Source organism: Phodopus roborovskii, unplaced genomic scaffold (genome assembly GCF_943737965.1).
Source record: "Phodopus roborovskii unplaced genomic scaffold, PHOROB, whole genome shotgun sequence".
NCBI lineage: Eukaryota > Metazoa > Chordata > Mammalia > Rodentia > Cricetidae > Phodopus > Phodopus roborovskii.
In genome coordinates, this window is record NW_026126541.1 from 20,966,129 (window position 1) to 20,988,651 (window position 22,523).

The 22,523-nt window shown below is 43.8% G+C and overlaps 1 protein-coding gene across 1 annotated transcript in view; it reads right to left on the reverse strand.

Moving 5' to 3' along the window:
* Positions 1-2,306: 2,306 nt before the first annotated feature.
* Pde6c (phosphodiesterase 6C) overlaps positions 2,307-22,523 on the reverse strand; it is a 46,341-nt gene continuing 26,124 nt past the window's right edge. Inside the window, exons 13-22 of the mRNA XM_051199671.1 lie at positions 22,192-22,299; positions 21,694-21,803; positions 15,750-15,837; positions 11,322-11,422; positions 8,558-8,665; positions 8,406-8,469; positions 6,227-6,301; positions 6,054-6,137; positions 5,384-5,540; positions 2,307-2,619 (exon numbers count right to left, since the gene is read on the reverse strand). Coding sequence (XP_051055628.1) covers positions 2,558-2,619; positions 5,384-5,540; positions 6,054-6,137; positions 6,227-6,301; positions 8,406-8,469; positions 8,558-8,665; positions 11,322-11,422; positions 15,750-15,837; positions 21,694-21,803; positions 22,192-22,299 — 957 coding nt within the window. The 3' untranslated portion in view covers positions 2,307-2,557. The remainder of the gene's footprint in view (positions 2,620-5,383; positions 5,541-6,053; positions 6,138-6,226; positions 6,302-8,405; positions 8,470-8,557; positions 8,666-11,321; positions 11,423-15,749; positions 15,838-21,693; positions 21,804-22,191; positions 22,300-22,523) is intronic.

The window sequence follows — 22,523 nt, forward strand, 5'->3', positions numbered from 1 at the left end:
TAATACCAAAGTTGATATTAGTACTGGAATTCCTACAGCTAAACATTTTTAAAATAAAAGTATATTCATTGTCCAATGATCATCAAGAAACTAAAGTTCCGTGAAATTAAATGGTAACTGGGAAGACTACACATTGTTTACAGTAGAACAGTATACTTTAGAATGAAAATACAGTTTGATATAAAGTTCACATATGAATTCAGATCATCATATAAAAATCACAGCAATCTCTTGTGTACTGGGTGTGGGTTTACATGGGTCCATGGAAACAAGACACAGGCACTCTCCAGGTGATGTCTGTCTAGCCTTTCTAGCTGCAGGGGATCAGCCTCTGGTAGACTGACTCCATCACTTAGCAAAGGGCTTTTTTTTTTTTTTTTTTTAATTTAAATTAAAAACAATCTTATTTTACAAACCAATCTCCCCACCCCATCCTGCATCCACTCCTCAGGAGGGTGAGGCCTCCCATGGAGGATCATCAAAGTTTGTTATATCATTTGGGGCAGGACTAAGACTCTCCCTGTGTATCTAGACTGAGAGAGTATCTTTCCATAGGGAATGGGCTCCCAAAACCTATTTGTGCCCTAGGGACAAATACTGATTCCACTACCAGAGGCCCTAAGACTGCCCAGGTCCCCACATTCAGGGGGCCTGGTTCAGTCCTATGCTGATTCCCCAGCTGTCAGACTGGGATCCGTGAGCTCCCCCTTGTTCAGGTCAGCTGTTTCTGTGGGTTTCCCCAGCCTGGTCTTAACCCCTTTGCTCATCACTCCTTCCTCTCTACAACTGGATTCCAGGAGTTTGGCTCAGTGCTTAGCTGTGGATCTCAGGTACTGGATGAAAGCTATGATGGCATTTAAGATAGTCACCAATCTCATTATAGGGAAGGGCATTTAAGGTAGCCTCTCCACTATTGCTTAGATTCTTAGTTGGGGTCTTCCTTGTGGAGTTCTGGGAATTTCCCTAGTGTTGGTTTCTTGTTAAGCCCACAATGGCTCCTTCTATCAAGGTATCTTTCCTTGTTGTCCTTCCCTGTTTTTCCCCCAACTTGACTTTCCTGATCCCTCATGTTCTCCTCTCCCCTCCCCTTCTCCCCTCCTCTGTCTCCTACCTGCCTCTCCCCTCCCCCTATGCTCCCAATGTACTCAGGGGATCATGTCCCTTTCCCATGAATGTCTCTCTTAAGGTCCTCCTTGTTTCCTAGCTTCTCTGGGATCATGGCTTGTAGGCTGGTTATCCTTTGCTCCATGTCTAATATCCACTTATGAGTGAGTACATACCATGTTTGTCTTTCTGTGTCTGGATTACCTCACTCGTGATGGTTTCTTCTAGTTCCAATCATTTGCCTTTGAATTTCAAGATATCATTAGTTTTTTTTTTTCCCCCTCTGAGTCGTACTCCGTTGTGTAACTGTACCACATTTTCTTTATCCATTCTTCAATTGAGGGGCATCTAGGTTGCTTCTAGGTTCTGGCTATTACAAATAATGCTGCTGTGAACATAGTTGAACAGATGTCCTTGTTGTATGAATGTGTATCCTTTGGGTATATGCCTAAGAGTGGAATTACTGGGCATTGAGGTAGACTGATTCCCATTTTCCTGAGAAACCACCATACTGATTTCCAAAGTGGCTATACAAGTAGCAAAAGGCTTTTTTTTTTTTTAATTGCTATCCAGTTTACACATTTAGCAAGTTAATTTCCATATCCTAAAAGTTCTTATCTAAGCTCCCCAAAGGGGCAATGCCAAATGCAAATTCTCGTTAAGGGGCACCTTTTTGTTTTGTTTGTTTGTTGCCCTTTTTTTGCCGGGTTCTCCCCAACCAAATTTTGCTTAGACTTTGCCCCTTTAGAAAACTATCAGACAAGATTCACACATTTCAAAGATACCAAAGACAAAAAGATAGCAGTCGTGAAAGGCCTATTAAAGCTAGGAGCCACAGCTCTGCAGGACTCCCACTGTCTAGCACAGTGGCAGTAATGGAAGCCATGTATGAAGGTGTCTGCAAAGTCTGAGGTCACGTTTGACATGACTGTGTGGCTTCTTCTTGCTTTGGCTCATTGTATAGAAAGCTGTTTCATACTGTGGGTCAGGCCGAAGATGGTGCAAGAGTTACTACCATTTGCTGTTCTCCCAGAGGACCCCTGTTGGGATCCCAGAACCCATGTCAGGTGGCTCAAACTGCCTCTAACTCGAGTTTGTGAGCATCTGAAGCCCTTTTCTGTCTGGCCTTCACCAGCAGAGGCTCATGTCACATAGACTCACACAGACACATACATGCAAAAACTCTTAATGTATCTTGTGACTCATTTCAAGATAGCTATTTTTAATTTAAAACAGACTGGCAGAAAAGTCATTGTTTTTTGTTCTGTTTTGTTCTTTGCACTTTATTTAGCTCATGGGGTTTTTAGGTCAACAGTAGATATTCTGTGGATTGTCACACAGCAACGTCTCCGGAGATCTTCCTGTTCTGTTACTCCAGGGCTATGGACAGAATTCAGTCAGGTTTTTCTTGGAAACTAAGATGATAGTTGAAATACAGACCAGTTGGATTCTATTATAACATTAAGCACATTTTGGACTTTTTGTCATCGATGCCACCTCCTAAGTCTGTGGCAGCTAGTGAAAGACCAGAAAAAACACTATTAGGACTCAGTGTGATATGATGCTTTTTCATTCTAACAGTCTCAAGGTATCTGTGCCAGGTCTATAATTAATAGTGTTAGCTTATAACAACTCAAAGGGTTTGACTGTTTAAACCCACTTTTTAATTCACAATTGGCTCACTTAAAAATAAAAGTCAAGGAACTGGAGAGATGGCTCAGCAGTTTAGAGCACTTGTTGCAGAGGACTCAGATTTGATTCTCAGTACCCACATGGTGGCTCACAATCTTCTGTAACTCCCATTCCAAGTGATCTGAACCCTCTTCTAATCTCTGTATGCATCAGGCACATATACATACAGGCAAAGTACTCATACACATAAATTGGAAAAGAATTGAAAAATAAAACTCAAGAGCCAGGTGCGGTGGTGCACACCTTTAATCCTGCACTTGGGAGGCAGAGGCAGGTGGATCTCAGTGATTTCAAGCCACTATGAATTCTAGAACTAAATGGGGAGACTTTATCTCAAAAAAAAACTATAGAGATAGCCAGGTGCCAGGTGTGATGGTGCACACCTATAGTCTCAGACTGAGAAGGCAGGCACAGGCAGGTCTTTGTGAGTTCCGGACAGCCTAGGCTACATTGGGAGACTCTCAAAAAAACAAAATGAAGCTTGGTAAGTGGCCACCCAGTTACCATGTCAGTGTTTCAGTGAAATTAAACAAGCTAAAATCTGAGCCGGAGGCACAAAACATGAAGCCCTGGAGCACAATGGCCATAATTCTCAAAGAACTCTCAAGGAATAGACAGAAATTAAAAATAAACATATGCAAATAACATATAGAAGACCTGTGTCCACTCTGGGAGGAATTAGAGGAGGGGTTGGAGTCAAAACAATCCAAATACATTGTGCACATACATGAAATTATCAAAGAATTGATACAATTGTATTAAAAAATGAAGACTGAATAAATATAGGAGCCACTTGGGAAAGGTGGCAATATCATCAAATTTCTTAGTCCTAAGGAATTTCTCCTCACCGACTCACATCCTAACAGGAGAAACAAAGTAACTTCAGAAGTTTAACAAATTAGTGAAACTCTGCCTTCCTGAAGAGCAGGTCACATCTCCCTGTGCTAACCCCTCCCTGTGATGCAGCTCTGGCTGCACTACCGGCTTCATCTGGTACTTGGGTTTCCATCCCCTCTTTACTACACATGTGTGTTTTTAAATTGTTCTGCTACACCAAGCTTATTCCCACTTCAGTAGTAATTTTCCACATCTTATTTCCCCACTCACCTCTGCACCTTTATATAAGTTGGGACTTACTGTCTTGGGACTTCAGCACAGACACCCCATTTTCAGGGAAGTCTTACTGTGCTCTCGGTATACAACCCATGCTTTCTCCAAGGCTCACTGTCAGATTACGCATTGGTTGCTTGATGCCCAGCTCTCCCTTTAGAGGTAAGCAAGACCTACCTACCACAGCTTTGTGAGAACACATACCCCGTGAATATTTTAATGAGTGGGTATGAAGGCATCGGAAAATCCTGCTTTTAGTCTTTTAAGAGACATCTATAACTTTAATAAGGCAAATAATCCCTCTCTCAATGAACTGAGTAAAGTCTGACCAAATGGTGCAGTTAGGTAAAAGCATCTTCCTGCAGGGCCTTCTACCCTCTGCCAATAGGAACAACTTACAAAACTGTTACAGTGCTTAACCTTTGGAGTTGGACGTTAACGTGGCAGCCTGAAGAAAAATATCTCAGTAGGAAAAGGGCTTGCCAACTCAGGCACAAGGACCTGAATTTGATTCCCAGTACCCATGTGAAAAAGCTAGTCATGGTGGTACATGCTTGCCATCCCAGTACTGGGGAGGTAAAAACAGACCGATACACAGGTCTTGCCCAGACAGCCAGCTTGGCTAAAAAGGTGAGCCCCCAGGTCAGTGACAAAACCTGCCATTGTCACACAACAAGGTGCACAGCTCCTCAGGCCCCACACCAACACACACTCATGAATATGCATGGACAATCTACCACCATCAACTTGACATTCTCCTTTCTGCAGTGCTTGGAATTGCTCTGCCATGGAGCTCCAGCCCAGCCCAGCTTTCTGCTATCAATATGAACATTCAGTTGAAGGATTAATAATTCACTGTGAGCCCTTTAACACGCTTTCTGAAAGCAATGACAAGCCTGACAAGTGACTGTGGGAGTAGAAATTTTGAGCAAGAGAAAATAGCACCATGTGAAGGTATCTGGGGGGGGGGGGGGCAAGCACCGATTTGAAGCTTCCTTCAAGCCACCTCACATGCTTGGCCAACTTTACCTTTACCTGTAGGACTTCCTTGAAACGGAAATCTGTAAAGCCTCCTGTATAATATAGAGAGTTTGAGCAAGTTGCCCAGAGTTTCACAGCGAATGCAGGGTGTCACTTGCAACTGTTCTCATCTATTCCTGACCTCTGACCCCATGTTTTATAGAGATGCCCTAGAGCCACCTTCTAGAGGCTACTAGTGCCCAACTATAGCCTCTGCAGTACCTGGACCAATCTGGGCCTGTCAACTCCTCCTGAAGTTATGCATACAGTCTTGTCTGGGGGCAAACCAACCTGGAAAACCACAAACTTCTTATACTCAGTTGCCTGCACCAGCAAAGCAGTTTTCCTGTTAGCACATCCATTCTGTACGTTTATCATGTGACACCTACCCCACCCTACCCCCCACTTCTGGCTACTGCCCACTCACACACACACACAAAATCAGACTCCAGCTAACCTTTTCCAGCCACGGCGCCTCCTTCCTGCTTTCCTGCCTCCTCTTCGGTCACCCCCATCTTGGCCTCATACTCCTCTGCTAGTGATTTCCATTCCACTCTGTTATTCTGAAGGCCGGTCAGCATGGGGGTGATTTCTCTGTGGAACCGGGAGAACTCCTGCAGAAGATTGCAGGTGGGGAAACTCGTTAAGCACGTAGTTGGCTCCCTTCCAATCGTGTGAGGTGGGTGGTGTTTGGAGCTGCTGGGGATGAGTCTGGGGGCTTTCGAAGCTTGGGAAAGGCAGGTGCTCTTTGCTGTCTGTCAGGTAGGCGGGTGCTTGGTTCATATTTGAGTTCTTGGACATTTTATCTCACTCTGAATAAAGCAAAGTCAACATCCAAAACACTATGGAAGAAATGACCTAGTGGCTTTCTGCACTGGTCAATTTTTTTTTTTTAAACTTCAGATAGCTTTTTGTTTGTTTTCTAAGCAAGGCCTTGCTGTATAGCCCAGGCTGGCCTAAAACTTACCATGTAGTCCAAGGTGACTTTGAACTCTTGATTCCCCCGCCTCCTGAGTGCTGAGATTACAGGTGTGCACCACCACACCTGGTTCACTGTAGTTATAGTTTGGAAGAAAAACTCTCATTTAAATGTTTATACAATTCATTCAAATGATTCGTTTACATACCTTGTATACGAAAGTACAAACAAAATCAATAAATCCCACTTGAAGTTTGGGGAGCTCGTCCTTTTTGTTTCTGTCCATCATAGGCTAGAAAGAGAAGTAAATCCTTTTAAGATGTTTTCCTGAGATTTGGGGATGGTTTTTAGTAAGTGACACGGTTGTGACAAGGTCTTTACAATTGGTTGCTGCTGCAGCACCGTCCGTTCCAGATCACCTTGTTCCCAAAATTCATTTGCAACAAGAAGTGCGACCTGCAAAAGACAGAGGCGTGGTTTGTGATGCCCACTGTTCGCAGCCAGCTTTTGTTCTTTGTTTACTTACAAAGGCTCCTGGGTCATGTATGTAAAGCTTACATACATATATATATATATATATATATATATATATATATATATTTTTTTTTTTTTTCCTCTTCGCAGGCCATCTTTTACCTAGCTACTTTTATTTTTACTACAGCCACAATTTAAGGATGGCTGGGGGGGGGTATTTGCCCTCCCCGATAATGGGTTCCAAATGACTTTTTCTTTCTGGATATAATCAGGATGGGCTGCTGAACCAAAGCAATCCTGGCTCCTCTGCTGACGGTTTCACCTCGGTGTCATTGAAAAAAAAAGGGGGGTGGGGTGGGGTGGGGGCAGCTTCTTCCAACCAATTAATGAGAAAACAAGTAGCTAAGCATGTTGCCCTCTCCCCAAAGTAGATAAAGAACGGATCTGAATGTGGATGCTCTGTCAGCACCTTCCGGTACATTGTGGAAGAGCCCAGGGAGCAACACCAGCTGACCGAACCACCCCTTCCACCGGGGCCTGTCCTGACTTACCTGCCCACTGAAGAGCTCACATGCTGACGTCATTTGACAGGTCTTATTATGTAGCCCAGGCTATCTCTAAATCCTGTATCCTCCACAGAAAATATTTATGGCTTGTCCAATAATAAGGAATTCTGTCCCCTGCTTTCACCACCACCCCCCTCCATTTTCTTTCCAAAACCTCCTGTATCTTCCTTGTTCTGAGACATGTTCCAGTGACCCACTGACCTGCTGCTGTTTATAAAGACCAGAATAGGACTGGGAGAGGGGGGTTGCCAAAGAATACTCTGGCTCTTCATGAGATTTAGGCAAGACCTGATGTGTGTGACAAGAAAGGAAATGCCTCAGGACTTGCCTGACCCTGCACTTCCCAGGGTGTGATGCTGGCAGACAGGTGTGTGACAATCACAGATGTGTGGTAGGCCACAGGTGTGTGACAGGACAGGAAATGTGCTGGACTTGCCTGACTGCACCTCCCAAGGCTTAATGGTAGCAGACAGGTCACAGGTGTGTGATGATAGATCACAGGTGTGTGATGATAGATCACAGGTGTATGATGACAGGTCACAGGTGTGTGATGACAGGTCACAGGTGTGTGATGACAGGTCACAGGTGTGTGATGACAGGTCACAGGTGTGTGATGATAGGTCACAGGTGTGTGATGACAGATCACAGGTGTGTGATGACAGGTCACAGGTGTGTGATGACAGGTCACAGGTGTGTGATGATAGATCACAGGTGTGTGATGACAGATCACAGGTGTGTGATGACAGGTCACAGGTGTGTGATGACAGGTCACAGGTGTGTGATGACAGGTCACAGGTGTGTGATGATAGATCACAGGTGTGTGATGACAGATCACAGGTGTGTGATGACAGGTCACAGGTGTGTGATGACAGATCACAGGTGTGTGATGACAGGTCACAGGTGTGTGATGACAGGTCACAGGTGTGTGATGACAGGTCACAGGTGTGTGATGATAGATCACAGGTGTGTGATGATAGATCACAGGTGTGTGATGATAGGTCACAGGTGTGTGATGATAGATCACAGGTGTGTGATGATAGGTCACAGGTGTGTGATGATAGATCACAGGTGTGTGATGATAGATCACAGGTGTGTGACGACAGGTCACAGGTGTGTGATGACAGGTCACAGGTGTGTGATGACAGGTCACAGGTGTGTGATGATAGATCACAGGTGTGTGATGACAGGTCACAGGTGTGTGATGATAGATCACAGGTGTGTGATGATAGATCACTGGTATGTGATGACAGGTCACAGGTGTGTGATGATAGATCACAGGTGTGTGATGACAGGTCACAGGTGTGTGATGATAGATCACAGGTGTGTGATGACAAGTCACAGGTGTGTGATGATAGATCACAGGTGTGTGATGACAGGTCACAGGTGTGTGATGATAGATCACAGGTGTGTGATGACAGGTCACAGGTGTGTGATGATAGATCACAGGTGTGTGATGACAGGTCACAGGTGTGTGACAAGTCACAGGCCTGTGACAGGACAGGAAATGCTGTGGGACTTACCTGACTCTGCACCTCCCAGGGCTTAGTGATGGCAGACAGGTCACAGGCAGTCATCATCATGGCCCTTAAGAAGAAAAGAAAAACTATTAAACTAGGAAAAAAATGCAAACCCTGCTGTTTCACTAAAAGGAATAAATATTCTGACTGCTCACATAATGACCTCCTTTTTAGTTGGGTCGGCAGTCACATACTTGATTGTTTCTTCTTCACTTTGCATTTGTTCACAGGCATCAACAATCTTTTGAAACATGGTTCTCTTCCTGGAAAAGATATATCTGTGTATCAATTTTTCCACAGAAAATGATCCTAAGTTCCTGCTTTTCATATTCTGTGTTCCCATTCTGCCTCGGGCTGTCTGCCTAGCAGGGGCCAAGAGCCAGGGTTGAGAGCAGGCAGTTCTGACTATCTCTGGCATAGAGAAGGCTAGAGGCAGAAAAGGTACCAACCACAGAGTGGGAGGACCCATGAAAGTTTGAATCCAGTAAAACCAAAAGTTCACATAAGCAAAAAGGCAAGACAGAGACACAAAGACCAGGAGCTGTACCATCACAGCACGCACTCCCAACAAAAACACAGAGGCTAACATACATGGATGACTGGTCTCATTGGCAATTGGGAGACCCAGACCTACACAGTGGAGTATCTTCCCATTCTCAATAGGTTAGGAAACTAGAATCCAATGTGTCCAGATCAAGAGTACTTCAGATATGGGGTCAGAGGGCCCCGGCATGCTGCTGGTAGAAAGTAAACAGCAGGGCCCAATACTGCATGGTGGCACACACAACATGTGTGCACCTCTCCACACTCCCTCCCAACTCTACGTGTAGAAACTGCAATGCAGCGTTGTGGGCAATAATGGAGATAAGACACAATCGGAATGTTTTTATGCGGAGGGGTATAAGGGAATTGTTGTCTATCCAACAGTTAAACGCTGTACGATTGAAGCAAGAGAGTTGGCTCTCTGTGTATTATCAAGGTAAACCTTTTAATTTACTATATATCCATCCATCCACCATATAGCTATTTCTGATTGTGCGCTTGTTTGTGTGTGAGGGCTGAATAGGGATGGGAGGATAGGTGCACATTTATGTGTAAAAGCCGGAGGTGGGCATCGGGTGTCTTTCCTCCATGGGCCCCTTTTCAGCTGTCCTCACTATTATTCTCTCCTTATGCTGGGGATACACTTGCTCCCTGTCGCTCTCAACTTTCTGTATGGGTGTTGAGGAATCCAAACTCTGATCCTCCTACTTGTATGGCATTTGCGTCACCTACTAAGCCCTCTTGCCTTTCCTGTCATCCATTCATCTGGTTTGTTTGTTTGTTTGTTTAGTTTTTTGAGACAGGGTTTCTCTGAGGCTTTGGAGGTCCCGGAACTCTCTGCAAACCAGGCTGGTCTCGAACTCACAGAGATCCACCTGCCTCTGCCTCCCAAGTGTTGGGATTAAAGGTGTGTGCCGCCACCATCCGGCTTCTTTCATCCATTTTCAACTGCAGGTTTGTTTGGCTTCCCTGGGGTCTTGTCCTGAATCTGATGTGCTACTGAATGCCGTATAATCCATTTGTAGTGCTTCAACATGAATATTTTTAATCAATCTAGAAATGTCATGACATCACAGGCAAACCTTTAAAATACAATGTTGTGTGGGAGAAGTGAGTTGCAGAAATGCATTTGCAGACAGTGTGGTGCCATATGTGAGAAAAAACCCTAGACACACACAGCAGTCCTACATAGAAAGTATGGAGTGCATCAGTGTCAGATAGCGTTCTTTGGAAGGTAAGAGGACTTTGGGATGAAATGGGGATGGAGTGTCCCAATCATGGCACTGCTTCTGCTTCTGTCCTTAAAAACTGAATTCTGAGCTGGGTGGTGGCGATGCATGCCTTTAATCCCAGCACTTGGGAATCAGAGACAGGAGGATCTCTGAGTTTGAGGCCAGCCTGGCCTACAGGTAAGTTTCAGAATAGCCATAGAGAAACCTTGCCTTGAGAAAAACCAAAGACCCCTAGATTCTGAAGCATATGTGACATGATGGGTCACCACCAGTGGGAATGTGAGCCCTGGGTGTCTGGGTACCATTACATTGTCCTCAGCATTTGTAGTCATAGCTGGACTATCTAGTAGTTAGATTTTCAAGGACGATTAGCAAGGCAAAATTTGACAGAGCCAGAGTCACCAAATATTTGGATCCTAGAAATACTCCACCTCTTTCTAGTCAGTGTTCACCATGAAACTTAAATTTCACTTAGAAGAGAATGTGCAGATGCTTGGCATATCTGCTGTCCTTGGCCCTCTGCTGTGTAAAAACTCAAGTTTTGTAAGTTTAGTTCGTGTGTTAGAATCATCAAGATTGCTCAATCCAAAACTCTCACAGGATCAAATTTCTGAGCCTGAAATAACACATACCAGATTCTGGGCACAAATCTAGTTAAATACTAGATTCTGGACCATGGTGAGTTACTGGAACACACAGCCATGGTGTGCAGTTTCTTGACATTATTCTATACCCTTCTGTTTGCGCTTTGGACCACGAGCTATTTAACAGGGCAGACTCATGCTTCCAAAGTATATCTCCAAAACAGAGCAAGTTCACTGTCAATCAATGATCTTGAGAATAACTGTAACTCCAAAAGGAAAACAGGTTTGTGAGCCCAGTTTTTAAAATGTATATGTATGTGTGGATGCCAACAGAGGGCAGATGGAACATTACATCCCTGAAGCCAGAGTTAGAGCCCATTGTGAGCCACCCAGCTTGGGTTCTAGGAATCCAACTCCAGTCCTCTGCAAGAATATCAAATGCTCACAGGTAATGGGCCATCTCTCCAGCAGAGTGAACAAGCCTTTACCTTCAGTGCAGTTCATGGAAGGCAGAAACACGCTGGGCTCAGGAGCATTCTGATAGCCATTCTTATACTTACTTGAAATACAACGCCAGGTCAGTGGCTATTATTGCAACCTCAAACAAATGGATCACTGTTTCAAACTGCCGCTTGCTTAGATTCTGGAAGATGTTTAAACTCTGTAAAATGAACAATTCACAAGAAAGGATGAACAATTCACAATAAAATACAACCTGCAATTGATCTTTGGTTCAACAAGCAAATCAAAGAAAACCACACTTAGTGAGTTGATATATCCTGTCCTTCAAAACTTTTTGGTATCTTTTTTTTTTTTTAGATTTATTTACTTTTATTGTATGCTCATTGGTGTTTTGCCTGTGTGTATGTCTGTGTGAGGGTGTCTGATCCCCTGGAGGTGGAATTACAGACAGTGCTGGGAAGAGCAACCAGTGCTTGTAACCACTGAGCCATCTCCCCAGACCCTGATGTCTATTTTTTTAATCTCATGGTTTAAGTATATGTCTCTCCTCTTCTTTGAGTAGGTCATTTAAATTCTAAAAATAGATTCAGCTCCCCTAGGTCTACATTTTAGAATAAATAACTTGTTCTCTTTTGGTACCATGTGAAAATATAACAAAAGAATAAAAACTTATTTGTATTAATTGAAGCAGTGTTTAAAAAAAAAAAAAGATTTCTGGGATGTCCAGTGGTTACCCATGTGTCTCTGCCGATAAGCTAATTCTAGAGTAACCACAAAATCACTGTCTCTCAGAAACAGCCGTCTACACTAATATTCACATATATAGGAAAACAATGTCCCTCCCTGTGTTATCCTTAAAATGTTTGCATGCAATATCTTACAAAGAATTATATCTCTTTTTCAGAGTTTCTCGTGAATAATCTCTTCATATAGGAGTTATTCAGTTCTTTACTTTCTAGATTACCAGAATACAAAACTTGGAGTGGTTATTAAAAGTTGTGGTGTTTTGGATGAACCATTTTAGTCATTCAGGACAGAGGACACGTGTACAATAGTATTGCCAAATGAAGGTGATAGTGACAATATACAGGACAATTCCACCAGAGAGAAAGGCAGTAGTCTGTAGGACTGTATGGAGAAAGGAAGAAAATAATGCAGAGTATTTCATAACCAACCGGCTTCTAAATGCTTCATGAATGCTTCTATGGCAAACCACAAAGCAGAGATGTGAAGCCACATTCTTTGGGTTAAACAGCCAGAACAGGGCAGTGTAGCCTGTCCACACGGTGCATGCTCTCAGTTTTTGTTCCACAATGCCTTTCAGCAAGAAGCCAGGTCCCAGCTTTACCACTGATAGCTGCATATACTGGACACAGGCCTAACGCCTGCCTTTGTTTTCTCTGTTGGGATAAACTTGCCTTCCAACTGCCTGACTCATAGTCTGTGCTCAATAAAGACCTGTGCAAGGTCAACTCCAGTGAAGAAAACTTGGAGAATTAAAATTGCTACAAGTTAACTCACTGTTGTATCTCTATTATGATAATATTATTTATTATATAGAGTTTTGAGACTAGCTCCAGATTAAAATAAAATTAAACAAAATCTTCAATCCCAAACCGAATCTGGCTATCGGTCATTCCAGAAGACTTTTGTGTTTTGCCCAGGAACTCAAGTTCCAGGCATGACAAGTTTTCATGGAGGCCACCTTTTTACATGTGGGACAAGAGCTGACATTTCTCAAGACATGTGCAGCTGGTAGACAGCAATCTACCATTTGTTTTGTTAAAACGCTGAGCTCATTGTCACAACTGTCACAACTGTAGTCAGTATTTTTAGATGAGTAGAGTCAAGCAATGGCCAGCAAACTCCCACATTACAGGGGGAAAAAAAAAAAAAAACCTGTCTGGATGAAAAAAATCATACCCCTTCTTTTTTTTTTTTTTTTTTTTTTTTAAAAGATTTATTTTATTATGTACATAGTGTTCTGCCTACAGGTATGCCTGCATGCCAGAAGAGGGCACCAGATCTCATCATAAATGGTTATGAGCCACCACGTGGTTGCTGGGAATTGAACTCAGGACAGCAGCCAGTGCTCTTAACCTCTGAGACATCTCTCCAGCCAGATATTGTCTCTAGCTAGGAACTGGTGGTGCACACCTTTAATCCCAGTACTTGGGAGGCAGAGGCAGGAGGATCTTTGTGAGTTCAAGGCCAGCCTGGTCTACAGAGGGAGTTCCAGGACAAGCTCCAAAGCAATACAGAGAAACCCTGTCTCAAAAAAAAAGAAAGAAAAAGAAAAAGAAAAGAAGGAAGGAAGAAAAGAAGAAAGGAAGGAAGGAAGGAAGGAGAAAATCTTATTCCTTCTTGGGACTGTTCACAATACTCCACTAGGCATCTCAGTCCAGATCCAATGTGGGTTTTCTCTGATGTCTGTTTCATCCTTCTGCCTCCCCCTCCTAAGTGTTAGGTTACAGGCGCCACACCACACCACCACGCCACCATACTACAGCAGCGAGGTTCATCCAGTATGAATAGAATGGCCATTTCTGGGTGGTAGAATTTAATGCCATCACTTCCATTTATGTTTTTTTTCTCCACATTTCACCTATTACTTGAATTTTTATAGTGGAGTTAGGTGGGTTTTTTTTTTTTAATTCCTAAGCTATTAATTCTTTTTTTTTTTTTTTTAAGGGAAGAATAACATGACATTTTTATTAGTCGGGGACATTATTTTCCAAAAAAAAAAAAAAAATTAATCCTTGGCTGTTAAGAAATGCCAAATCTGCAATCTCTTCCCCTAATGTCTTCAAATGGCTATTAATTCTTAAAATATATGAGCATGTAATATTTCAACTCCCTATCCCTGCACATTTTTCTAAAAACACTATGAAGAGAAAGGCATGTGTGCCAAAACAAGCCAGGAAGCCTGGTCTCTAGCCCAGTTCTAGGCACACCAGTCCCTAATTGTGTGTGTGTGTGTGTGTGTGTGTGTGTGTTCTTATAAATTTGACTAACAATATCTCCACCTATTCACTCAGGTCACAAGCTGTTTCTGTCTGGTTTGGAATACAGGCCTATGTGTCAAACTCTATGAAATGTAAATACATTTCAGTTCACTGTATTACAAGATGAAAAAAAAAATGTCTAAGTAATGTCCACAAGAGCCAAGATTGCTGAATAAATTCCAAGGATTTCTCCTTTTAAAAATATGAAAACTTTTGGTGGATTTATTTTTTTTATACTGTTTTCCTAAAATACAAAAGGCATATATTATGAGCTAAAGTGTCAATTTTTTTGTGGTCAATTTGACTGCTCATAAATACGCTATGTGATTGTGTTGTCTAGCAACCATATTGACAGAGCTTTAAACATCTGCAATTAGAGGTTGAATAGCATTGTAGACAGGTCCTTGAAAAGACAGTATACATTACTGAGAGGCAATATTCCTTTTTAGAAAGAATAATAATCGTTTGCATAGCCATCAAAGCCAGGCTTTCTAGTTTGCATCTCTGATGCTGGTAAACCCCTTAACCAAAAGCATCATGGAGAGGAATGGCAGGAACCTGAAGCATAAGCTTGAGGCAGGCTCTGATGGAGGAACACTTCTTACTGGCTTGTTCCAAAGGCTCATGCTCAGCAAACTTCTTGTACAACCCTGGACTACCTTCCCAGGCATGGCACTGCCCACAGTGGGCTGGGCTCTCCTATATCAATTAACAAGTAAGAAATCTTCATAAATGGCCCCACGGGCTAAGCTGATGGAGGTGATTCCTCGGCTGAGGCTTTTTCTCCCCAGCTGTGTCAAGTGGACAATCAAGATTGGCAACCTTACTAGGTTAGATCTCAAAACAAAGACCACGAAAAACAGAGATAGAAAGGTTTGCCTCTATTATAAACTCTCAAAACCCAGGAGAAACACGTAGCTACTACATGCCTTTAACGTTATGTGGCGGGATATTCCAGTGAAGTTCTTTAAATATATTTGCCTTACGAGGCACAGCGGAGCTGACAGATTAGAGCTGATTTTGCTCCATTGTGGTGTGAAGAGGGATGCTCTGAAAATGCTTCAGGGATACTGGCCCGTGAAGACTGTCCCACAGCAAAACAAAGGCTCCTAATAAACCGGGCATCGACAAGAGAGTCTCATATCTTGATCCGAGCCTGCATTACCAAAATTTGACTCCCTCCAAGGTCCACAGCACACTCTGCAGGGTGTGCACCATGAGCAGGAAAAGCAGTGGCTGCACAGCTGCTCCGCCCCCTTTATATGTGTAAATAGATGCTTCGATGTGACAGAGCCTTTTTGCCCTCTTCACCAATGGGCCCAGGGATTCTGTGACTTTTGTCATCAGAACATAGATGCAGTATAGCAACTTCTGTCATTGTACTGAGGCAGGGACATGAGAACTATACTTGCATAAGGGGATACATCACCAGTGTCATCACTGAAGACCATTTTTCCCCTAGCTCTTGGAGTAGTCTTAGATTCAGAACCTGTAAGCTTCCCTAGAGACAAAGTCTCATACCTCATCCTGCAAGAGAATCTTGCTATATTCCAGGTGATGTCGCTCTAAAATAGAAGTCCCATGAAGCTTTGCAAGTGGAGATGTGGACCTAGGAAGAAAAGGATACAGCAGAGCTTCATCAGCTTAGAGATTGCACAGAAATCCATCCAATACAGCATTTTCACTCTTCTAGAATTCTTGTTCATGTCTTGTCTCCTTCCCTACTCAGTATGTATGAAATGATCAAATATAAAATATTGGAAAATACTATTTTTAATTTAGAAGGTAAGAAAGTGTTACTTGCCAGGCATGGTGGTTGCATATCTTTCATCCCAGCACTTGGGAAGCAGGCAGATTTATCTCTGTGAGTTCAAGGCCAGCCTGGTCTACATAAGGAATTTCAGGACAGCCAGAGCTACATAGTGAGACTCTGTCTCCAAAAAGTAAAAAATAAGGGAGGGGGTGGCGGTCTGATATCTAAGTGGTTGAATTACTTGAATTATTTAAACTATTAAGTCTGATCTCTAAGTATAAACCCTTAGGGTCTCCAGATGTGGTGCTGTCCTATGACTTACGTAACATCTGTCAAATTGTGGAAGTTCATAAACTATCTGCATTGACTGTCCATTAACAGTCTCCAAGCTGGGGTTGGGGGTCATAAACCTGAACCAGAAGGTTGAGGCAGGAGGATTACAAGATGGAGGCCAGCCTGGGCTACATAGCCAGGCCCTGTCTCAAAAACCATAAACTTAATTAATTAATTAATTAATTATTCCAGGAATCAAATACAAATTAGTGGCAACTCTAGAGAATTTCCATTATGCATAACAAAGAACAGAACATTGTGGGGAGGAGGCACTGCCAAGTCACCGACAGGTGCAGTAACCAAAACTATCATTTATTAGAGGAGAATACAATGTTTAGGACACTGCAGCAAAGTCAGCACTAAATGGGATACATATTCCACACGGCCCTGCTCCCAGGGTTCCAGGAATCACCACACAACAGGACACAAATGTCTGAAGGGGGTAGAAAGAGTCTAGGAACCAGAGGCAGTGGATTACCCCAAGGAAATAATATCTTCTAGACTCATACAGAGGTAGAGACATCATGCACAAAACCTGTACAAGCCCAAGCCAGACTAAGTCCCAGCATGGAGTAGGAGCTGAAGCAGATTCCCGCTCCTAGCCATAGAGCTATTGGCAGTTATTAGCTGCTGGGGAAAAGAAAGGGTCACTTTTCTCTAAGTGTGGAGCCCCTGAAAAATAGATCTGGTCCTAGTAGAAGACCACACATTGAAGAATATTTGGGCAACACAAATTTGTTTTGGTGACAAAAAGACACAAAGTTGGGTGGATGGAGAAGGGAAAAGGGTGGGTCTGGGAAGAGTCAGAACAAGAGGGGTAAATATGATTAGAACATGTACAAAAACTCAGAGAACTAATTAAATATTAAAATTCAAATTGGCCAAATTTGTTATTGGGAAGCCAAATATTTACTCATTCTTGAAGTACCACGTGACATCTGACTGCTACAGAGTTGGTGAATGTTCCACTACACAGAGAGATTACTAAACAAGAGACAGCAGCCTGCCTATTTAACCACAAGGAGTTTAAAATTTCAGATAACGGGACACCTTGATACCATGAACCTCCTTACACCAATATCCCAAGGGCACAGTACACATGGAAAGAACTGCCAAAATGACTAATGACATATTTAGTGATCAGGAAGCATGAAGTACATCCAGATAGAGAGGGATGCCAGAGAACAACTTCCTTAGACTCTTCAAAAACAGTATCCTGGGACACAAGATGAAGAAACTACTCTAAGTTAACGGAGAATAAATATAATCAACAATGATATACAACATATGATCCCTGATTGTAGTCTCCAGTCACTCTCGGGTGCTGTAAGAGACAGTATTGAGACAACTAGAAAATTATTAATTTTACTTGAATTAATTAATAGTTTGCATTGAATAACAGCACAACTGTAAAATTTGCTTGTGGTGGGGGTGGGGGCAATGTGCTGTGTCTCTTGTGTTTGGGGAGCACATGCTGAAATAATTAGGAACAAAATGCCTGCGTGATTACAAATGACTCACAAATACTTCAGAAGTAGAAAATGGCGTGATTTGTGCATGGGAGGACAGGGAGATTGGTTCTGTAATTGCTCAAACAGATGGTCTATAAATAATCACTGAGAACTTCAGAGAAGATGTGGGATGAGAAAACGATGCCAAGGCGGTGTGAGATGCCCTTCTGTGGAAACCCAGTGACAGCGGGGTGGCGATTTCAGCCTGTCACTTGGGAAGGCACCTCCCTCATGGAATCTTCCATGAACGCTGAGCTTGTGTTCACCCTGCTTTCATTCACATAGTTGGAGCAGTACCCAGGAGTGTGGCTTCATTGACTGTCTCAATTGTTTTCCTGAAGCATCTCTCCAGTCCGGTGCCTGGAGCCCTGCCCTTGGCTCTGCCTGAAGCATGTTACCGACACACAAATGAACATCAGTGGAAACATGACTGCCTGATTTCCACATGACAAAAACCTGGAGGGAAATCTTAAATCATGGTCTGACAAAGTGTGGCTCAAATGGGCATTTATTTATTTATTTCCTTTATTCTTCTCTCATGCATTACATCCTGACCTCTGGGTCCCCTCCCTTCACTCCTCCCAGTTCCTTCCCCCACTTTCCCCCTCCCCAGACCAATTCCTCCTCTTCCCACCCCCCCCCAAAAAGCAGGCCTCCCAGGAATATCTTCCTAACATGGTCTAACAAGATATATTAAGACTGGGCACAGACCCTCATATCACAGCTGGATAGAGCAATCCAGTGGGAGAAAGGGGTCCCAAGTGCAGCAAGAGAGCCAGAGATACCTGCTCACACACACACACACACACACACACACACACACACACACACGTTGTTGGGAGTCCCACAAGAACACCAAGCTATAATTAAGAGTAGATTAAGGAATTAAGGACTGGTAAAATGGTTCAGTGGGTGAAGGTATTTGCCACCAAGCCTGAGTTTGATACCCAAAGAATCCACAGGATACACAGAGAGGACAAGCTACTGAAGGCTGTCTTTTGACCTCTAAATGTGTATGGTAGTGTACACACACGCGCGCGCGCGCGCACACACACACACACACACACACACAACACACACACACACACCAATAAATAGTTTTGAAGAACTACTTTTAGGGAGATGAACTTTCAGTGGGATTGAATATAGAGAACTTCAAGGCATGTCTGGATTATCATGTCAAATTTTGGGATTCACAGTTTTGAAGTAACAGAAACACTGGAGTGAGTGCAGAGAATCATGCTAAACTATGTGGTGGGAACTACAGTTATTAAGAGTTCAAGCTGGGCCGGGTGGTACATGCCTATAATCCCAGCATGCAGGAAGCTGAGGCAGGAGGATCAGGATTTTGAGTCATCTTACACTATGTAGCAAGATCCTCCAAGGCAATGCCTCAACGTTTTCAAAACCTGAGTGTGTTCAGCCTGGAAAGGAAATACTTTGGTAAGAAAGATGTTTTCATTCTTTTTAATGCATGAAGGGGTGACAATGGGTGAGAAACCATACTTATTCCTGCATATGAAGAGGCCCAAACTAGGAGAAATAAAAATTATATATAGAGACCAATTTCAGTTCAATTGTTAGGATCATACCAGAATAGAGGGAGCCTCTGCCTTGTGAGCAGATGGGTCCTCCGTTATGGAAAATAATTAAGGGCAGACTACAAAATACAATATGCATAGGGGAAACTGAAGGGAAATGTATAACTCTCAATATTTTTCTGCTAGCTACTGCATTTGTCCAAGATGACAGAAATATCAGAGAACAAAAAATAAGAGAGCAGAGGTGAAGAGAGGGGAAAGAAATCTACAAACATACACAGGATGAAACAAACCAAGAGGCTGGGAAAACAAAGCCAGCAAGAGTACACAGGAACCTGGAATAATCAAAATGGAAAAAAACGAGAGCTTTCGGGTGTTGTCAGAGGGCATAGTCTGAGAGATAAGGGGTCAGACATCCTGGAGGCAAGAGATCAGACCAAAGGCACAGGGTCAATCCAGGAGTCCCGTGTCCCAACAGCTTCTGGTCACTCTGCAGGTGGTCTTCCTGCTACAATCAGAGTGAAAAGGAACATTCCCAAGGACGGCATTTGCCAATGGAGCAGTATCTCTGAGGTATTCTAAGCAGTTCTTCCTATGCACATGCAGCAGGAGTAACGCAGGGACTCTGTACGGACATGGGGGGTGGGCGAGGGGGAAGTTTGAGACCATTTGATACCAGGAACTTAGTGGAGCTGCCAGAGGGCTCAACCCATGCTGAGGATGAAGATGTATTTGACCCCAGTCTGATGTCAGGAAACTCTTCCATCAGTGCACACACCTCCTGTCCAATTTGCGGAGGACAAAGGGTTGGAAAACACCAACAGAATAGGAAACCAGGTCATTGTGAGGCCCTGGCTGTGGCTCCGTCCATCCTGAAAACCCGCAGGCAAGAAGGTGCCTTATCTAGCTCTGCTGCTGACTCTAACCTAGGACAAGTCTTTCCCAGTCTGTTTACCCATCCGGGAGAGAGGCGGTTAATGTGTGGCAGCGGGAGGTAAAACAAGACAAGGCCTACTGCCTGCTTAGATCAGTCTCCAGCACACAGGAGGTGTTTAACACACCAGGCCTGGCGCCACACAACTGCAATCCCAACTGTGGTGGGAAGATTGTAAGATTAAGGTTTGCCTTCTGTAGCAACACTGTCACGGAAAAGACAGAGATGAAGAACAAAAGAAAGAAAAGTAAGTGGAAAAGAGATGCCCAATAAGTCTCCGTTTCTTTGGAGGAGAATGAGAGGACTCCACTGCCCCTCCTCCCTGCCCCAGGACCCCTGCCTCAGTGAGGGAGTAATGGGCAGCATGGGCTGATGGTGTGGTGATGTCCTGGAAAACAGCTTCAGTGGAGATGCTCCTCTCAAGATGGAGGTGGACAGGACAGTTGTTCAAAGTGTGAAGAGACTGCCCGGAACGTGCTTTTCATTCACGAGTGCCTTTATCTGAAGTCCCTGGCACACAGGGTTCATAGCAGTAATCTCACTTGACTCCCACAGCAATCTTTGACAGGTCAATGTCATACCCATTTTCCAGTTAAGAAACTGAGTCTCAGAATAAGTGAGCTGCCTAAGGTTTTCCAGCCAGGAAGTAGTGAGAGCCTACAAGCCTATACCACAGAGTCTATCATGCCTGGAACACTTCTGTGCCTCTGGAGGATGCTGGGTCATTCGTTAGGGCTGAGGGTGGCGTGTGGCTGAGGATTTTATACGCATGGATCCACCTAATCTGCAGCTGCGCATCATTATTATAATTCCTACTGTCCAGATGAGGAAAGCAAGGCTCAGAAAGTAAACGACTTGTAAATCTAAATCTGTCTGACACAAGTCTGCACCGGCATCATTACTTCCTTTCTCCAGCCAAGAGAGGGAGATGGCATGATGCTATGCTAGAGGGTCAGCTGAGGGCCGTGTGGTGAAAGCAAAGGGCCAGGAAGGGAAGGGCCACACGCCCCCAAAAGGCACGAGTTTTACCTGAACGGGGCACAGTCCCTGGGTATACATCATTAGTGTAGGCCTACTGGGTATACATTAGTGTAAGCCTAAGATTAATACACTCGGATATTTGAATCCAGTACTCTGATTAAAGTTACGTGAACAAAGCTGGGGGACCTCAGAAGTGGAAACAGAAAGGACGAGGCACAAAGCACTATGGGAAAAGAGCAGATGCTGTCACGAGGCTATAGTTCAGGAGGCATAGAATAGTCCCGAAACCATAAAGAGTTAGAGGACGTAGCTGGGCTGTGGATCATGGAGGACAGGGGAGGTCCTTCATCCCTCCCCAGGCACATTCTGGCATCCACCAGCATGGGTCAGCACAATGCACACATTCACTTACTTCATTTGGTACAAATTATTGGTGCCTCTGTGGTCGATATCATGGCAGAAGGCAGCAGCAAGCATGGCAAACGCTTCAAGGTCTGTATAATATTTCTTTAGTCTCCCTGTCTAGAAAGATGCATGAATATATCTTTTAGAGGTCAGCACATCTTACACCCAGCCTAGTCTGACTGCAAGGGGGGCCGGGCTGAGCTGTCCCCATGTTTCCACCAAAGACTAGTTTTGTATTTACTGAGTCTTGTGTCATCCCAGGCAGGTTCAAAACCTAGGAGTGCCTGGATTTTCCTTTAAAATGACACACATGTGCATTTCTGGTTGATAATCAAGCCATGTGCCCGGGGAGCAGCTGAGAAAGGGTGAGAGTCTGTGGGATCTTGTCCATGAACGTCAAATGGTAGCTCTGACCTGACAGGCCATTCCCACTCCTTGTCATTTCCCAAGTGGGAACTAGTCAGAGTTGCAAACCCTTTCAATGGCTTCCAGCATCCGTACCTACCATCAACAAAGTGAACATGGTCTGCCCCACATTGAATCCGTGCCGCCAGTTGTGGTAGGTGACAGGGCGGTACCCTTTCCTCACTGTGTACATCCACCTCGTAAGAACCTGTTACCCAAAGGCAGCAACTGTTCAGACTTTACAACAGACTGCTAAAGGATGGGAGGCCTGGGGCATGCTTATCTAAATAGCTATGCTGGTCCTGTTGACAGAGTTTAAGCCGATGTATTCTCAGAGTTAATGATAATTTGAAATCCTAACTTGGGCTAATCTTTGGAACCACGGAAAACACCAGTAAAGCACAGCAACAGAATCTAAACGCTTTTGAAGCA